At 44.5% G+C, this 18708-nt stretch overlaps 2 protein-coding genes across 2 annotated transcripts in view; one reads left to right on the top strand and one right to left on the bottom strand. All coding sequences in view use genetic code 11, as the record gives it.

Moving 5' to 3' along the window:
- Positions 1–4515: 4515 nt before the first annotated feature.
- Positions 4516–9594, top strand: EGR_03072 (Tyrosine-protein kinase-like 7; the record flags this gene model as incomplete). The annotated part of the gene is made up of 8 exons (XM_024492321.1): positions 4516–4855; positions 5766–5928; positions 6843–7051; positions 7135–7283; positions 7706–8126; positions 8204–8602; positions 8690–8863; positions 8939–9594. The coding sequence occupies 8 exons, from the start codon at positions 4516–4518 to the stop codon at positions 9592–9594; spliced, it is 2511 nt and encodes an 836-aa protein (XP_024353247.1).
- Positions 9595–18140: 8546 nt separating this feature from the next.
- EGR_03071 (Coiled-coil domain-containing protein) overlaps positions 18141–18708 on the bottom strand; it is a gene marked incomplete at both ends in the record, with an annotated part of 3307 nt that continues 2739 nt past the window's right edge. The window contains one exon of the mRNA XM_024492320.1: positions 18141–18198. Coding sequence (XP_024353246.1) covers positions 18141–18198 — 58 coding nt within the window. The remainder of the gene's footprint in view (positions 18199–18708) is intronic.

Raw genomic sequence — 18708 nt, 5'->3', positions numbered from 1 at the left:
TAAACATCGGATGAAATCTCGACTTCGACTAGTTGTAGGACTTGGGTTCATAAAACGGGGTCCATTAAACGCACAACAACATACGAATACATCAAACGGGTTCGGAATTGAAGGTAAATACAACACTAAAAAGTATGTAACGGCTGTATTTTGGGATGTTGTCAAGGCGTAGATCATTCCATAAACGTTGAATCATAGTACTATAGTTATTTCTGAGCCTATGATCAGTAGCATAGTAGCTTAAGCAGAGACCCATGCCAGAAATGCTGAAATTTCATAATGTTCAGTTGCCACCCTTCGTGTTGTTGGAAATTGAAGCATCTGCTAGCCAAAAGCTATAAGTAGCAGTACTGGAATGTCCCTCAAAATCCACTAATAAATATTTAGTGGCTCATCAGATTGGGGCTGAGAGGAGTGCTTCTGATTTGATACTGGTGAAGCTGATTGAATTTTTGTTCTGCAAAAGGCGCCTCAACGGACAGTTTCTACTTCACTCGGTCGCCAAGGGACCAGGACGTGGAGGAGGGTCAGCCGTTGCGATTGGAGTGTGCAGTGCAACCGAATGAAGACATACACTACTCCTGGCTCCAAAATGGTGTTCGCATCGACCTTGAGAGGCAAAGTGGTCGGCGTTACCTCGAGGGTGACTCCAATCTCCGTATCCTCCACGCTGATCGCGAAATCGACCCCGGACGCTACCAGTGTCAGGCACTTAACAAGACTTCCAAGTTCGTTAGTGCTAGTCGTGAGGCTTCCATCAATGTCTACTGTAAGTTCTTCACTCCCAGCGTGTATCGTTTAGGGGCAATATGTCCTCATAAAACCTGGGTTTAGGTAGAGCAACCACTTCTTCCAAAATCATTAAATATGGAAGCACGGAGTAGCCTTCGCCATTGCCTGCTGTACGCCTTCCTCCTATCACAGTACGTTGGTGAAACGAATGAGAAGCATAAAAGAAGGCAAACAGCTTACTCACCATCCCACCGCCATTGACTACTCTTCTTCCATCAAAGGCCTCGGAAGGATTATTGAGAAGACGGAAATTGTTGGATGCAAGGGCAGTTGAAGAAAAAGCGTGTCGGACTACTACCCGTCACATCTTCATGAAGCTTGTGCACGCAGAGTGCTGTTGTGGCATTCTCCAAATGTAAAAAAAGGAAAGGAGCATCTGTCTTTCGGTCTTGTGCGTTCAGGGCGGCCCTCCTCATCACTGCGGCGGCTAAATGTGAAGGGAAGAAGGTCCGCATTGTTGCAAGATTAATAGTACCTTTTCTCTCGGTGCCCCCTGTGCCTTTGCGTGTGGATGCCAGCCGAATGTCACACCCCATTTCTTCCGCACGCAATACACCACGAAGGCGGTGGCAGAGGCAGCAGCAGAAACAACAGCAGCAGGAGGCAGTGGCGGCGGTAGCAGCGCTGCTAGCGTTTTGTGTGATTAATTTATTTCAGCTTCGGTCCCAATGCACGCAAACACACTGGCCGGCCAGCCATCGTGCGTGCGCGTTTGTTCTTTGAAGCAGACGCTAGCGTGCGTGGTGTGCGCTTGTGCTTGTGATGATAGATGAACTGAACAGCTCGCATTTTTGTTCGAGTCAGTGTGTGTGTTTGATGGTTTAGGGGTGCAGTGAGAGAGGTGAGGGAAGAGGAGGAAGGGAGGGAGGGTATGTGCGATTGCGACCTTTGTTGGGACCGAAAACAGACGCCGGATGATTAATCGCACATGCATGCACACATCCACACGCACACACAGTACGCAGATACGTACACATTTATAGTAAGATACATGGACGAGGTCAGAAATCCCCTCCACCTATTTGTCTCCCCACTTCTCCGACATGTTCGTTGATTTATTGGGTCTAGATACCCTCTTCTTTGTATTGCAAACGGTTTTAAACAAGAAAGTGGCCTCACGAATTAAGCCATTAGTAAAGCTTAGTTCACTCTCTAGAAAAAAGACTACCTCTCGTCTCAGCATTGATAACAGAAGAAAAAAAAGAGTTTTGGTATTTGGGATTGGGGTGCGACGGTTGGAACTATATTCGGACATTGTCCAGCGTGGACTTACAAGTTTCTTCTTGCAAGAGTGGTTAAAGGTTCTTTCGCTAAATCAGCCGCTCGTTTTTTGCAGGTAGACGCCTGAATCATAGTAGCATAGTTCTGAATACTCAAATGTTACTTAAGCGTTGGAAAGTGGTGCGGGATCAGTCGCATATCGTGTCGCATTGAAACGATATGCTTAACGCGCTTGTCTAGAGAAGGAAATATGTTGTGGATTTCAAAGGCTCCTAGACTGGCTAGCGTTAAAGTGGGCTTGTTACTTCCTGTGGGTGTGAGCCCTAATGGTCATTTTCGCCTTTGCTTTGGAGGGATGGAGCCAGAGATCGAGGTGAGGTTGGTGCGACCTGGACGTCTAGAGGACATTAGACTGGGTGAACTGGTGGAACTGGCCTGCGACGTCCGGGCGCACCCACCTGCGAAGATGAACAATATCTTTTGGTTTCACAACGGCAATGGGAGACTTCCCAACATGCGGACCCTGCCCAACGGCAACCTCCTAATTGACAGCTTCGGCATGCAACATGTAGGCAGCTTCCACTGTCGCGTCATCCACGCTGCGGGAAAGGTGGACAGTCGGCCCCCCTTTGTCATCCAAATGACTGGTAGGTGACTCTTATTAAAGTTATTCTAATAAGAAGGGAAAGAGTCGTTTTAGAATATTTTCTCAATCCTTCCAGGTGCAGTATCAGCAAAATAGCCTCGTGAAACTTGTACCATTCTTAAAATTGCGTGTAAATAATGATTTGGTGTTTGATATCGGTGACAAACCAAAGCAGTTGTTGCTGCAATAACATGCCGTCATGACCTTAGGGGGACCTTGATCACCACAGCCACGAGGGTGTTTCACGGCTCCAGTACAACACCGGTTGTTATCAAGTTTTGTCGCATTTATTTAAAGCAATCGAGGGGACTGGAAAATGCAATTATTCTTTAAACAAGAATGGAAGTTCTCTATCTACCTTTTTGTCCTGAGCCAGACCAATCTGTCTGTAACAAAATTTGGCGCAACCAATTACCATAAACTGATGAGGAATGCTCCGGGCTCAGGTACGAAAATTGAGGAGTCATATAAGTATGTTAAGTAGTGGCTTTGTTCCCTTTTGTGGGCTAAAAATAGATGTAATTAGAATTGGCCAATGGGATTTGGGAACAGACACCCGTCACTCACTTTGTTTTCACCTCGGCAATGACGCTCATGTTAAGTTGAGGCCTACACAATGGGATACCAGAAAGGTCCCAATTCACTGAGTTCTATGGAACGCAAACAACATTCACCTTGAAAAGTCCATTTTTGGTTAAATCTGTCTGTTTATAACACACTTAGGAAGATCAGATGCACTTTTTCACCTCAAGTGTTTTAAGGATGCACTCAACTAGCCCCTTCTCCTTACTCCCTGATTTAGCTTTAAGATGGCGAAATTTCGATACAATGTCATGACACTATTTATTTCTGTGGGTGCTATAGGTCGTGGGTCTTTGAATAGCTTTTCTACCGAGCCATAGAAAGGTCTGGAAATCTATCGGGAGAGGTGCCGCGTGAGGAGAGCCCCAGGCCCTCAGTAAGGAAGATGAAATGTGGGGAACTTGATAGCGATACATCTTTTCTTACAATACACTCGTCAACAATTTTCCCTCCATAAGCGGTCAAATAATAGTGTAATATTCTGGGCTCAAGTGATAGCAATTCGTTAAGCATTTGAGGAAGAAAAACAACGGTTCTCTGCCACATGCATCCGTTCCCTTTCGGGTCTTAAGCATCACCATCTGAGGAGTTGTCCACATGCTGAACTATCTTAGAACAACCTGCTTCTCTTCGTGATTTGTCAAAGAAGAGATAGTGACTTCTGAGGCATCTAACGTGCCCTAACTTTTCAAACCTATAAGTATTTGCTAGTTATCGCTTTTTGTTCAGCGATCTCACAGAAGTACTCGCCTCGTGCGGTCTCACAGCAGGTTATGCGCCCATTAGGCGTCCATGACCAGTCGCTCCGCGCTCTGCATGTTCGTTCACAGGAATGACTGCTTTGTTGTGGTCTGGAAACAGAAGCAACGGTCGGGATTGTCACTGACAGACGTATGACTGACTGTCTTCAAAATGCTTGCACTTCTCAAATGCTTTATTAGTGAGCTGGTGGACATCTCGTCCCTACTGTGCTTACTTTTTTTCTGTAGACACGAGCAGTCGCGGATTCTAGAACTTCGTTGTACGCAAGAAATTATATAACCCTCCACACACTGTTCCATGCACGCACTTACTACTACTTGCCTGCCATCTTGATTAAGGGTGTTTTGGACTGACTCAACTTATACTGGTTACTGGTAATAGAACATACTCGCAGCTTATTGGTGCGCCTCGTACTCTCACAATAAAATTCTCATTAAGCCCAATTTGATTTGGACACGTCTAATAGTAACCTGGTAATGTGACAGTACACTCGCCTCAATTTCACCTTCACTATGGTTGCAGCCGAAGATTCACCGAGAGTGAACACAAGTGTTTCAGGCAAGGCCTTCCTAAAGTACGCATTGGCGGAACTGTCAACGGAGCTGATGTGTCCGCGTCCACCAGCAGCGCCAGAAGACGGTCCAGTGATAGTGGTTTGGGGCTTCATGACACGGCTGGGCGAACAACAGCAGCCCATCACCTCCCTGCCCTCCGTGCGGCCGATGGGTGAGGCCGACTCCATTCTCATCATTGATCGTTTCAAACCCGTTCACGCCAACTTCTATACCTGCGAGGTTAATGTCCCTACCACCTCCGAGCGCTATTTCTACGTCTTTCAGGTCTATTTGGCGGGTAAGAAATCACCTCACTTCTCACTTCTACCTCGATGTCCACCTTGGAATCGCCTATCAATCTATTTCGAGTCCATGAGTCCATCAGTCCAATTTTTCGTCTTTTCATTCATTCTGATGCCATCGATTCATCTACTATTCATATAGCCATACGTTCTTCAACTCATCTCAGATTCGTCCATTTCTCCATTTACTGAAACACCATTTTTCAGTGGTTTTAATGTGAATTTTAAGAATGAGCTCGGAAGTTTTCGGTGGATATAAGAAAGACTTTTGCATGTACATATTCCTTTTTGCATGGCAACCTCAAACTACATCCTTTACAATGGCCTTAAATGTCATCTCTCGATCGAACCATGCGATCTAGAATTCACCCATTAACTAATCATGGACATGAAATAGATTAATTTTTCCATACTTTTGCTTATAGTTCTTTTGGGATAAGTTATACAATTTTTTAGCGTTTTCAATTCTAGCTACCAGAAGATCTGATGGTGCATATAGCCTCGTTATAGAGACTCAGCGTTCCCCACGATTAAAATGGTACTTTGAAGTTTTGAACTAAGCATCCATTGATACGAACACTGGACTTAAGATTTGTTCAGGAGGGATTGGTGCCTTCTATCCTTTTTAAAGGAGAATTTTTCGCATGTCCATTGAGAAAAACACGTCTCATAAAAGTGATCAGGCTTGCGGCGTAGATTTAACAGCCTCGCCTCATTTTACGTTTGGTAGAACTGCACGCAAGTAGCGAGGTTTTTGGAGATCATGTTTTGCCAATCGCATCTTTATGGCAATCACTGATATTTAAACACGCTCTACCAGTTTCCCATTTTGAGCTGAACATTAAGCGCCTCTCCTCTCTGCTTTGATTAAGCGGTGGGTTTCTTTTTGCTGTTCTTTCCCTGTAGAACTCTTTACCCCAAAACCCTCTAACTTCGCACCCCGTCCACGACAAAATCAGCCGCTGGCGATTCGGTTAGGCGAGAGGCTGGAGCTTCGATACTACGAGGATCTGACTCCCTCGCAGTCCTACACCGCCGAGAACATTTCTAATCCCCCTCCACAAATTGAGTGAGTTAAACTGTTTACAGGAAGGCGTTGTGTTTGTTGTGTCAGCTGCCGCCTTTTCATCAGGATGGCGGCTAAAGCTCACGTAAACGCGATTGGTAAATAGTCTTTTGGAGATTCTTATTTAACGCTGCTGGGACTAGGGTGTGTGGGAGTGTCAGAATCACCCATTACACATTCAGAAAGTGCTGTTTATGTGCAGGGAGCAAGCGGAATATATTTTCCCAGTATGTGAACAGTGTGCGTAAAGTGATCTCCTGCAGCCTCCTCCTGGTTATGCTAGCACAACTTAATCGGTTGCCTATGTGTTCAAACCTCTGGAATTCCTGGTCGCTTTGCCTGAATTCAAATAGACCACCTAGTCTAGTGTTAAAAATTTCCATAATACTGGTGGTACTTTTAAAGGAGGATTTGTCAGGCAGTAATACATGCGGTTTGCCTCAACTTATTAATCTTTTACAATTATCAAAAATTGTGAGGAGAAATCAAGTGAATTAAAATTCAAAGCTGTTGTGTTTTACAAAAACCTCATTCGGCCACATCATGCTTTTGTCACCCTAGTAAATAGTAATTTCCATCAGTAATTCATGTGTTACGTTAAAATGTCCAAGGCGTAGTCGCTGTTCAGGTGAAATTCTGAGATGTTCCAAATGTAGAATTCTCCCTATTGGTGGGAGTCATAGCATCACGCTGAAATGAAGCAGAAATCGACTCAGCTTGCCTTATGGTGTTGTCCAGTAGTCGAACATCCATGCATGGGCTGGTGTACACAGCTGAATGATTACTTGAATGATAAATACTTAGAGATATTATGTTTGCCTCATTGAAATTCCATTTTTTGTAGCCATTAAATAGCAGCTGTAGGAGAGAAGTTCATTTTTGGTTGCCAGTGCAGGTAGTGTGTTTTCCTTTTTTAGATGGTTCCGGCTGTCATCAGGTCACGAGGAGCCCACAAGGATACTCCCGGGATCCAGCACTCACGTGGGCGCACATATGCGAATTTACGTGAAGAATGGGCGGCACTTGGTGATCAAGGACGCCAGGGAAGAGGACAGCGACGCCTACGAAATGGTTCTCTCTAGTGTCGCTGGTCGTGTCTCTGTGCCCTTCCAGATTATGGTCTCGTGTGAGTACATCGTTCTGACATCACTACCATAGTTTCACGCCTCCACAAATAGAATTGCTTATTTTTACCTTACTCCATTTCAGTCCCTCCCGAATTCGAACCGGCGAAAGAATCACAGACTTTAGACGAGGGTGAACCTCTCATGCTCAGCTGCCAAATTCGACGACGCGCCATTCCTGGAAGTCGAATTTACTGGGAGAAGGACGGTCGACCCCTGGTCAACTACGGAAATGTGAGATCCTAACTACCGCGCAGTCTCTCTCTTCTATTAGTCCTACTTCCAGAAAATGACTATGAGACCAGAAGTAGCAGTAGTAATGGTCTTTACGGCCCACCTGTTTGCTGCAATGTTATTGCTGCCATTAGTCACTCCCTCTAACAGAAAATTTTTGCACTTTTTCCGTCCCTAAAATGTAGACACATTTGTCATCTTACTATTCTCTTAGCTCCTTGAGTGTGTTTTCACCCTTGATTCCATCTGTCGCTGTGCTAAAAAGGGAACACACACGGAGTACTAATTAAAAGCGAGTGTTTTTGCGCCGATCATTCCTATCCTCTTGCTTGATTAAGTTCTTCAAGATAGAGGATAAAGGCATTCAAGTGAAGTTTCGCATACCAAATAAAATTACCCATTTTTGGGGCTGGTAATTCTAGGATATTTTGGCGGAGGGTGATGGCGAACTCTTGCGTCTACCGCACGTGACCGTGGATCATCAAGGACGCTATCAGTGTTTCGTCATCACCGACGGCTACCCCAGGAAGTTCCCAGGTCAGATGCAACACATAGAGATTCGCGGTCGGCTGCAATTCGTCCGCGAAATCAAGGAGCACTTCCTCGAGGTAAATGTTCAGGGCAAGCTAACCTGCAAGGTGCGTGGTTACGGCCAACTCAATATAGACTGGTTTCGTAAAACTGTCAACGGCCTTGAGTCCATCCAGAAACCCAACCAGGTTGAGAATGGTGTGCTCATCTTTCAGTATGTTCAAAAGCAGGATGCTGGAGAGTATGTTTGCGTGGCCAGGTCGAACTACCGAGATGAAGAAATCCAGATGAACGTCAAAGTCATCGTGGGAGGTAGGACACTTTTCTAGGAGCAAAGTCTAGCCCAAGCCTAAACCAGAGGAAGTTAAAGTTTTCGTTCCCACTTTCAGAGAAACCACGGATCTCTGACATCAGCACGAATCAAACTATCCAAGAGGGAAGTCGTCTGGTGTTGAACTGTAAGGCATCCGGAGATCCTCGGCCACAGATAAGTTGGATCGTAAAGAGGCCGAACATTCGAGATCCCTTCATTTACTCTGCACTAATGTCGGGCCAGACAAATACAGAGAGCATTTTGGAGAATGTCTTCGACCCCGGACGGGCAGGAGTTGAGGATGCAGGAGGCTCTCTAATCAACCCCGGACCCCTTGACGATCGAATCCAAGTTCTCCCCAACGGGAGCCTTGTAATCAATCAGGTTCTGTTGAAGGATGAGGCAGAGTACATATGCATTGCTGGCAACAAACATGCCATTCAAACTCGTCAGGGTGTTCACGTCAGTGTTCTCAGTGAGTCAAACAACCATCACTATTGATCACAGAATTATCATTTGTAAGTACTCTTCTGAATTAATCTCACCTTCATCTTGCTTTCAGCTCCTCATGAATATGTTAAGCTGGAGCATGGAGAGGAGACGTTGAGTCCGGGCATGGCGAGGACAATCGTTATTGTTGTGAACTGCGCAATTGCCTATCTAGGCTTAATCTTCGGGCTTACAGTGTACTGCAGCGTTAGGTACTTCAAAAATCGGCGTCATCGAGCCCAGAATGGTAAGCAACGGTCTCTTCTCTTTCCTTCTAGTTGTGCTTGAGACAGTAGGGTCACTGTTTTTGATGATTTTATAGCTAAGACGCCGGAATCCGGCCACCTGATAGCTCAAGGTGGACCGTCCCTGACTCAGGACAACAACTGCGTGCTCCTCCTCAACGACGAGATGATGACAACAGGTTCTCGAGCTCCCACAGGTTCACCTAACGATACCTCCGCCACTGATTTGGGGGTAATGCAGAACTTTAGCAACTACCGTAACAATGGCAGTGCCAAGACCTACTCACCGGCAAACAACTTTGTGATGGGTAACGATGGCCCGCCGCCACCCTCGCGTCAGCTCTTCCCTCCCACCACCGCAGTAGGAGGTGGCGGAGGAGGAGGGGGTGGGGCCAACGGCACTGTGTACCCAGTTAGTGTGACCAGCACGACCACTGGAGAGTCCTGTGGCTCTCGGATGGTCGCTGCGCCACCCCCAACCCCACTGGACTCACGATCGCATCGGAGCGGACTTTCCTCCTCTGGCAACTCAGCCAGTGCCTACTCGCGGTCTCTCATCAGCGGCGCCTCGAACAGCACAGGTCCTCCACCTCCGCCATTCACTGGTGGTGGGGGCGGTGGTGCCTACACCGTCCACGGAAGCGGCGGTAGCGGGAGCATTGTACTCAACGGCAGTGCTCTTGGTGGTCAATACCACCACCCCTCCGAAATGATGGGCGTCTACAATCACTGAGTTGAATAAATACGAGAGGGCGGTGATGCAAGAGCCACATCGAGAAGAACAATAATTTACTATTGAGTAGGTTACCCACACTTCGCCTTGCACCTACTTTACAGGAAAAGTCAGTTTTTGGTGCTCTGTTTATGCCTGTGGATAGTCAGACCTGGCAAATCTACTGGGTTTTGAACTAGAGTCCTCCTCTCATTGTGCGACCTTGTCGCAGATGTTCTTTTCATTGCATTTGGCGAGCGATACTAGTAATTTATGACCTAAAATGCACACTTGCCCCTTAACTTCAAGGTGGGTTAAGGGGTATGGAGTGCTTAGATCACTTAAAACAGTTTATATAAATCTTGAAAATCCGTGCATTAATTACGCGATTAATCGTGATTTTTGACTTTGCGCTGGTAAAAATTACAGTTAAGAATTAATAACGTTCATGCAAGAGCTATTTTGGACTAACTCAGGGAGTTGCATTTTCAAATCGCAGAGGAAGCAAAACTGCAACAGCCTGTTGAACAGCCTCTAAAAGAATTAATTGGTCCGAAGATTAAGGCTTTTAAAAGTGGTCAGCACAGCTATTACCTTTCGATGCGCTGGGGGAAAGTGTTATTTAATTTTCGACTGTTTTTTATGGAACCAAAATGCTTTTTAGGTAGAATGAATGAAAGGGGAATGTTTTGTGGAGGAGATTGCAGAAACCAGACTGCAGAACTGATAATAAATTAGGGCTACAGCGACAGAGATTAATCATTAGCATAGCATCTGCGTGAGAGGCGGAGGGACAGCGCTATTATCATTCATCTAATAGCGTCTGTGGTAGACCCTTTAGGTCTGGTCCTCATAAGCCATTTGTCTAGACGTATGCGCACACAAAGCGCATTCATCATTATTCGGAGGCAGAACAAATGGCTTGTCATTGTGACGCGCGCTCACACACGTACACACAGGAAGCTTTTTAACGCGAGGATCGACACCTGGTTGGGTCGAAGTGATGCTCTTCCCTTGTAGATTGCCAGTTTACCTCCCTCTCCACTGTTTCCACCGTTCCCATTGCCGCATCGACAATTCCCCTTCTCCTGCCCCTGATTGCTCCTCCTTCCCTCCTCGACCCTCTTCAGCCTCTGCGATAGAAAAAGGACAACAAGCATCATTCTGATCAGATTGTATCAGCTCGGACCGAGACGTTGAGCCTTTTAAGTGAAGCACCATCTTCCCCTTTTTTTGCACCTCCAAGAGATGACAAGCCGCGCCACGCTCCGCTTCGCTCCCAAAGTTTTCGAGTCACGAATTGTCTGCTTCAGTCGCACAGCAACGACTGTCTCCTTCCCTTCTTATCATCTTCTTCATTATCTTTTTAAGTTCATTGAATAGTCAAGTTTTTTTCCCTTGATCGGGACAAGCGAGGAGGGCGAAGTGGGCGGGAACACAAAGTGGTGCGATTTTACTAATTTTAAGTATATATATTGACATAAACGATGTGTTTTTAATCATACACAAACACCGACACACTGCATTCTAAGATGCCACTAGAGAGGTGGCAATCATCTGCCAATAAAACAGCGTACCGTGTTTGCTTTCCTATTGAGTCTTCTTACATTATGGTTGCGTGAGGGTCATTCAAGTTAAACCCAAACCACTTGTTTTACCTGATGCCACTGGACCGATACCACGTAAGGCAGTAAGCAGAGGCCGTGTCCCATGATGCTGGTGGCCCTGCAGGCGTAGTGAGCCGGTCTGACTCAGCCATCATCCGTCGGGGCGGCGAACGACGTGTGCTAATGAAGTACATTGCGAACAAAGGCACGGAAGTCGTATGGTTATATCTTCAGAAGACAGACAGTACGGTGGTGGGCCGATAAGCCACTTATCAGTGAGGACTTTCGAATGTGATCGTGTGTCTACCTCAGCGATGATCCTGGCCAATGGCGGCTCCCGGCCTGCGTCCTCGGCTCGTGCAGCATGTGAGTGACGCACAGAGGTCAGTTTTTTCATGCAAGAATAGTTATAGCAGTCATTCGGGACTGTGAAGTTATGTACTGGATGTCCAAACGATTGCCTGGGAAGGTCTAGGGCGATTTAGCCGCACTGACAGATATTTAAGCGCTGGATTTGTTGTGCAGGGGCTGTGAGAAAAAAATTCAGATTACACTGAAATGACTGTAAACTGAGGAGGCCTGGTTTTATTGGATAACCTTAGTACCTTTGGCTCAGTGGCAGTGTAGTGCTCTTGCACTCTTAGCGAAGGCTTCCCGTCAAGTGCCTAAGGTTGGGCAATGCTAGGAGGATGGCAGGCAGGGCAAATCCAAAAATCACGCGGATGTATCTAGTGAATTCAAAACACGACAGGAGTAGTGTGTTTACACCTACTGTGCGATTATCCCGATTCAATCATGCATGTTTGAGAAGATAGTGGCGCTAGTACTATGCATAGCACGGCAGATCTTTCCTGAAGACAAGACGACCTCGCCAGCAATTGAATTTGCACGCCACTGAGATATCTGACTGCAACTTTGCTGATCTTCCTTGGGAATTCCACTGGATCTGGATTTTCGCCCTGTTTGGGAACTGTGTTAAGGTGAGGGGAAATGTGCGGACCATTACGCGTGTCCATCGTCCAAAAGGCAGAGTTATATAATATTATAAAGGGTTTGAAATAGTTTTGTGGAAATAGGGCTTTGCGTCTGGTTCTCCTTGCCAATTTATTTTCTCTTCAACACTGCTTGGCCATACCTATCTAAGTTTTATCCAGCCAGTAGATAATTGACATATTCATACAGGTACCGTACACAGCTCCTTAACGAGCCTTTTCAGACCGTTGACGGGTAGTGCTACCTGAGTTAGTAATACCATTCCTGTAGAAGACGGGACTAAAGTAGTTGCTAAAGTTGGCCGTCATACTCAGTCCTGCTGCTAGGGGTAGTCATAGGTTCTCTCATCTACAGTATATATCCATCTTTCGTTACGCTAATGTTTAGCTCTCGGTGGTAGAAATCAGGATAGTTGGCCTTTATAATTAGGCACATTTGCCTCTACTACCGACGTAGCATCCTGAGTCTTCAATGAAGTTAAAAAAAGACAAAATACCAGGACAGAATGTGCTAACGATGTTCGGAAGGATTGGAGAGCTAATGGCATGGCCAGTAGGCCATTCCACCCACCGAAAGTACAAAGGTGAACCCTTAATGTGCCTGCGGATCTAAACGAATAACTAAGCAAATGATAAACGTCTTCCACTATGGTACTGGTTGTATTTATAAATGTCTGTTATTATATCGCACCCTGGCATTCGTTTCATAAGTCATTTTGGCACGGTAGTGCTATGATGAGAGATGGCGCTTTTGGTCGAAGTCAATCCACATGGTACCTTGCAAGGTGAAACTGATTAACTAAGGGGTTGGAGGAGCCTCCCACGAATTTTCCCACTACAAAGATCTTCCAGTTAAAATTTAATCGGTTTGGATACTGAGCAAATACTTCACAGGCCTCGCTTAAGAGATTAAGAATGCAGTTTGATGTAACGTGCAGAAATTGCAGGTTTTAGAATATTAAATGCGCAAACTTGTGCTACAAATGGCCTTAGATGAATATCAGCATAAACAAATGAAGTTTATACCCTCTCAGGACGATGTAAATTGAAGTGCTTTACGGTGAATTAATGAAGCCAGTGGTTAGGCCAGCAAGACGGATAGCTGTTGGCAGTAAAGGTCAGGGATCAAGATGTTGCTGACCGCAACGCTCATCGCTCCCGATCGTCGGGTATGGGAGGGAGTCAACGTTTGATGGGGGCAATTTAGCCCACATTTGAAAGATTTCAATATTGCTTATTCAAAAGATCCACTTTTTTAACTTGCTGCCGATTTAACCCAGAATGGTCGCAAAAAACGGCGTCCAATATTCTGTGGTACTGAGTGCAAATAAACAATTTAGTACCAACTTCATGAAGCTATTTAGAATCCAGCTGTTTATTCACTTCAAATTTCAATTGACTAAAATCAGGCTAGCGAAATGCTGATTAAAAACTCACATTTCTATAAGAACCGGAAACCGAAGTTCTTTATGGGGGAAGTAATGCAGATTTTCCACTTGTCAAAAAAACGTATACGACATCTGACCTTAACGTGATGCGAGGTGTAAGGTCACCATAGCAAATTTTGAGACTCCCTGTTTGATGAGAACCAAAGAAATGTTCTTAAGCATCGACAGTAGTTGCTTTATTGCTCAGTTGTCTTTTCCCCTCTCTCTTTTCCCTTTTTGGTGAAAACGTTTAGATTACAGTGACACTCCCATCACCGCTGTTGCAGTTACAATTACTGCCTTGTCAGAATGACTTCCGCACCTTAACTGTCGGGTTTCTGTCGGCCTTTATGTGATTACTTCACGCTTAGAACCACAACAAATGGAATGAACGTGTTTTCCTAATTGGATGGTTTTGATTAACGGTTTTGTTTTCTGCCCTCATCGTGCATGTATGCCTGTGAGAGTAAATTGATAACCAGAATTGTAGACTTGCACAAGCAACAGCACGTAGTAGGTATGATTGCTATTTGATTTAACAGTCTGATTATTCCGATGACTTTGTCGTCTCCAAGTCTGCCTCTTGAAAGTTGTACAAGTAGCAACAGGATCAATTTCGAAACCTCGTCCTTCACCGCCTCGATTATTGGGAAGATAGCTGAAAGATGTGAAATGGCTATATAACTTGTCTGCCTAAATTGCATCATTCTGAGAAGATAGATGCTATCCTAAATCGCGTTGACTCGCTGTCTGCTATGATGTAGACCCCTGTTGGCTAGACATCTTAAATGAATTCAGTGCAATCGAATCTCAAAGGGCTTTAAATGCTTGAAATCAACTTTTTTTGCTCAAGCTTCCATGGAACTTCCCAATCGCCAGTTCCGTGTGGCGTCAAGAAGCAGTGTTGAAGCTTCTTTATAAGCTAGTGTGGTTTTTTTCAACTTGGTGACGACCGACTACGATAAAGCCATTCCGCTGCATCCAACTTAGTACAGAAATGTCCTTTTAAAGCTTAAGCTCGTGGGGCACTCACAGTTGAACCCACACAATTTGTTGGACCTGAAAGAGGTGCCACTGCCGCCAGCAGGTGACGGCGAAATTTACATTTTGGTTGGAATCGACACTCTTTAGGTTTATTCGATGCTAGAATAGTGCTTATTGACCTGGATGACTCTTCGACGAGCCGTGTCCTCTCAAGACTTGGAGAACACTGCTCTATCCAAGAAACGGGTATCGAATAAACATTCCCCAAGTGAAGGTGCCTCCTGCTGACAAGGGTAGTATGAGATTCCTTTGTTAACCTGATGGTCATTTGAGCTGCGCCTCCATGTTCTGTCGCATGACATTCCAAGCGTTTGAGGATATCTCGTTCTCTTGTTTTACTATGGCCTCAAGGCAAGCCATTTTATTGGCAAATGGACGGACTAGGTATCTGGATAATTAGTTTGACAAAATGACCCTTCTACATCAATGGCTACAAACTGAGTTAGTCCCTAGTCAACAAAGTTGAACAAATCCCTAAAGTCCCAAAAGAAGAGCTGCTAAAGAAGTGCTTGACGGAGTTCTTTTGTAATATTTTAGAAGTGACAATAAATCGCCCGGAGGCAGGCAAAGCATTATATCTTGGTCATCAGGCCCTAGAAACCAAAGGGAGTCAGCCTTGAGTAGACATCTTTGGCTTTGTCGTCTGGCCCTAAGAAGGAAAGCCCATTAGGAGGCAGCTGCTATCTGACTTTGCTTCTCTATATAACTCCTTGAAGATAGCAGCTTCTAACGTGCTTCCTCATAAGCTACCCGATTGGGATCTCTCTCCCGTGAAAGCCAGTTATGGCGATGAGATGGTATAATACAGGATTACCCATTGGGATGACTTCCTTTGGAAGCTACAAGAAATAACAAATATTCAGGTCGATCCTTGTCTATTGCAAAACTGCACGCTTCAGGTGATGTATCAGGAAGCGACTGTCGCACCGTAATTCAATCACTCCTCGTCCAAGATTGCGAGCGAACAATGGAAGTCATACTGCTTCCTCATTCTCGACCCTGGGAAGAGCTTAACTAACAGTAGCTTATATTTTATTTGATACACATAGGTAGTCCCTTCCTTTATTCTTTTTGTCAATGTTTTTTTAAATGCCGGTGACTAATTTAGTGAATGGCTCTCACATCTTTGTTATTGCTGCCCCATCAGACTGGTATTTTAACATTACTGTCAATTTTCTGCAACATTAAAGACACGACGGGGGTATTTTCCTGCGTGGATTGCTTTGCTGTCCGATTCCGTGATCGACTCTCTCGGTTTGTCAGCAGCGCAGTTGTAAAAGCAGTTAGCAATTACACAAAACTGTAGTTTTGCACTGCATCGATGCATAACGGGGAGGCGTTTGTGCTTGCTGATATCAGCCAACCTTTTGTCAAATGTGAGTTGCATGTATTAGGGAAGCAGCACAGACCGCAGTAAAAACTGGCGTACCGACAGAATGACAGACACTTTTTGTACCTTACAAATGGATGAACATAGATGATGGCGAGCTTTGGGCAAGTCTCTACGAGTAAAATACAGCCACTGTATTGAGATAGATCAAAAACCGCGTGAATTTTGGTTCACTTGATTAGCGCCATAAATGGCCATAGTAACAAAAGTGCTCAAAACACCACTTTGTACATTTCAATTATAAATAAATTTGACTGACGTTTTAGCTTTTTATTAGTTAAAATAGTCTCAATCCCTTACTTTTATTCATCTCTCCCTATGGCTATGTGCATGAAGAAGGTAGAATTACTCATGTGGAATTTTTTCATTTTCTAATTAATAACGGTCGTTGTACTCTTGAAGGAAAAGGCATCATTCATTCGGGAAGTACAGGTAATTAAAACTGTGTGGATGTACTTTTAGAACCAATCAACCAACCCCCGCCGTGCCCTTTCAAAATCCAAACAACAAATGTACCATTTCACTCAGGCTGTAAAACGAAGACATTACGGTTTTTAGGTTTTACAGCAACCCCAGTGATGAAGGAGGCTGTTGTCACCATGAAAATATTGTCTCGCTCTTCCCCTTTCTCCCTCTTTCTTGGTGCAACTTTATTATCCATTTTTTGGCCGTGGACACAAAGTGCTACATTAGCGAAAGGGGTTGACATCTCTATATGTGGTCCTGTCTAGACTAGGATTGATGGTGGCTGTGGCATTCTAACGACCCTTCTTCGCCTTGTCTCCAGCAGGTCGTTTCTTAGTACGCATTTCGACAATCTGCTGCGACTGTTTCTTCATCGCGTTTCGACTCAGTGCTCCGTCGTCATCGTCTTCGTAGAGTACACTGTCGTTGTCTGCAAGGAGAAAAAGGGGCTTTTAAACAACTCCTCTCAAAATCTCTGCAAAAATTACTTGTATTATGGTTCCTGAAATATGCGGTTCTGCACCACAATGATCGTCGATCGTGGCTTTATCGTCAACGCAAAGGGCACCTGGGATATTAATGGGATACAGATGGCACGAGAACGGATCCACACCATCACTACAGGGTCACAATCACAGGAAACTGGAAAAGTTGGCGTAGTTGAGCATACAGTTAATGATAGTGTGATACTACTACAAAGCTCTCCTTTTGAGCTTCTTCATCGACGCTCGTTATGAACGTTTTATTACTTCGGACATCATAAGGCAGCACAATTAATAGGACTGTCAATTGTTTTGTTTATGGGCAGTCTAGGAATCCAGTCTTAGATGCATCAATCTTTCAAAAAAGTTTCTAGGTTATGTCGTTGGTAAAGGAATGGGGTATTTCTGGGCCATATTATGTGAACACTCCAAAATAGGATAAGGTTGGAGTAAATCTATAGAGAACTATTATCAAAGTAGACTAAAATCCAGGCTTTACTGAGTTTCTATTCATATTGAATTTATCCAACGGTAACCGAGAAGGATGTCTGAGCAAAGCTAAATAGAGGGTGGTTTTATAAGAGTGTAACAACCAAACCGATTAGTTTAAAAATTTTCTTCGTAGTTGAGAGTTATAAAACAGTGTAACAAACATGCCCGATGAAGTTGATGAAGAAGCTATCTAACCCCTTTATTTTTATTCAAAAATTGATTTATTTCCGTTTTGCCATAAACCGATAATGTTAGAAAAGGGAAACTGGACAAAACCGAAGCAGGAGTTGAAAAATGTAGTAATTTAATTGCTTGTTTAACTCTCAATTTTGGTAACAGGTCACTTAGGTGCTCCGTCGATATGTCCCCTCCGTGCGGCCTGGCCCCTGGACCATGCCAGTAGCCCTGCCATACATAGGCAAAAAGTATTCTATACGAGGATAATGTCTTCTTACTTTTAAAGGAAGGTCTCGTGTAGCTGGAAAAGGCAAATATTTCCCAATGAAATCTTCTATACAGTTTTAATCCCATAAATTGCCAACGGATTGAAGAACCCGCTTTTTAATCAGAACGATTTCTGCACTCCGCATGAAGTGGATTGTGGTGCAGAAAGTGGATTGAAATCGACATGGTACGCCGCTGCCTGACAGACTCATCACAGTTTTCAGTTAGTACTTTCCCATTTTAATTACAAATGGTTCTGAAGAAGTCATTGGTGTTTTCAGCCTACTTACAGCAACATATAAAAATTCTAAATATAATGGTAGATTTTTAACGAGGGGTTGCAACTTTCTTACCATTCATATCCTGAGGAGTAAACTAGTTCTACCACCTACTATCAAATGTGAGATGCTTCATACAGACTCGGTTTTATTAGGGAAAGTGACTAGTCGGCTGTTTCACGCCTTCCCATCTGGTTGGTAGAGGTGGTGGTAAAATTTGGTCGCACCATCTGGACACATCACTAGCCCTCCCATGCGATTAAGCTTCGCAGCCCACAGCCAGACAGACATCCAAGTGATGGTCGCGAGGCGTCACACTGTCTAATGGGTGTTCCATCAAAAAATTAAACTTTGGCTTTGACATTCATGGGTACCGAATTCTAATCCTCATAGTCGAAAAGAGCTTTTGTTTCTGCATGGACAGTCAAAAATTTGAAACTCAAATTTTAAGCGTTACTCCATCAAAAGATAAATCAAGACGTGAAAAAGTGCCTCGCCTACAAAATAGTTTCAA

Source organism: Echinococcus granulosus (genome assembly GCF_000524195.1).
Source record: "Echinococcus granulosus chromosome Unknown EG_S00015, whole genome shotgun sequence".
Taxonomy (NCBI): Eukaryota; Metazoa; Platyhelminthes; class Cestoda; order Cyclophyllidea; family Taeniidae; genus Echinococcus; species Echinococcus granulosus.
This window is presented reverse-complemented; position numbering and strand designations above follow the sequence as displayed.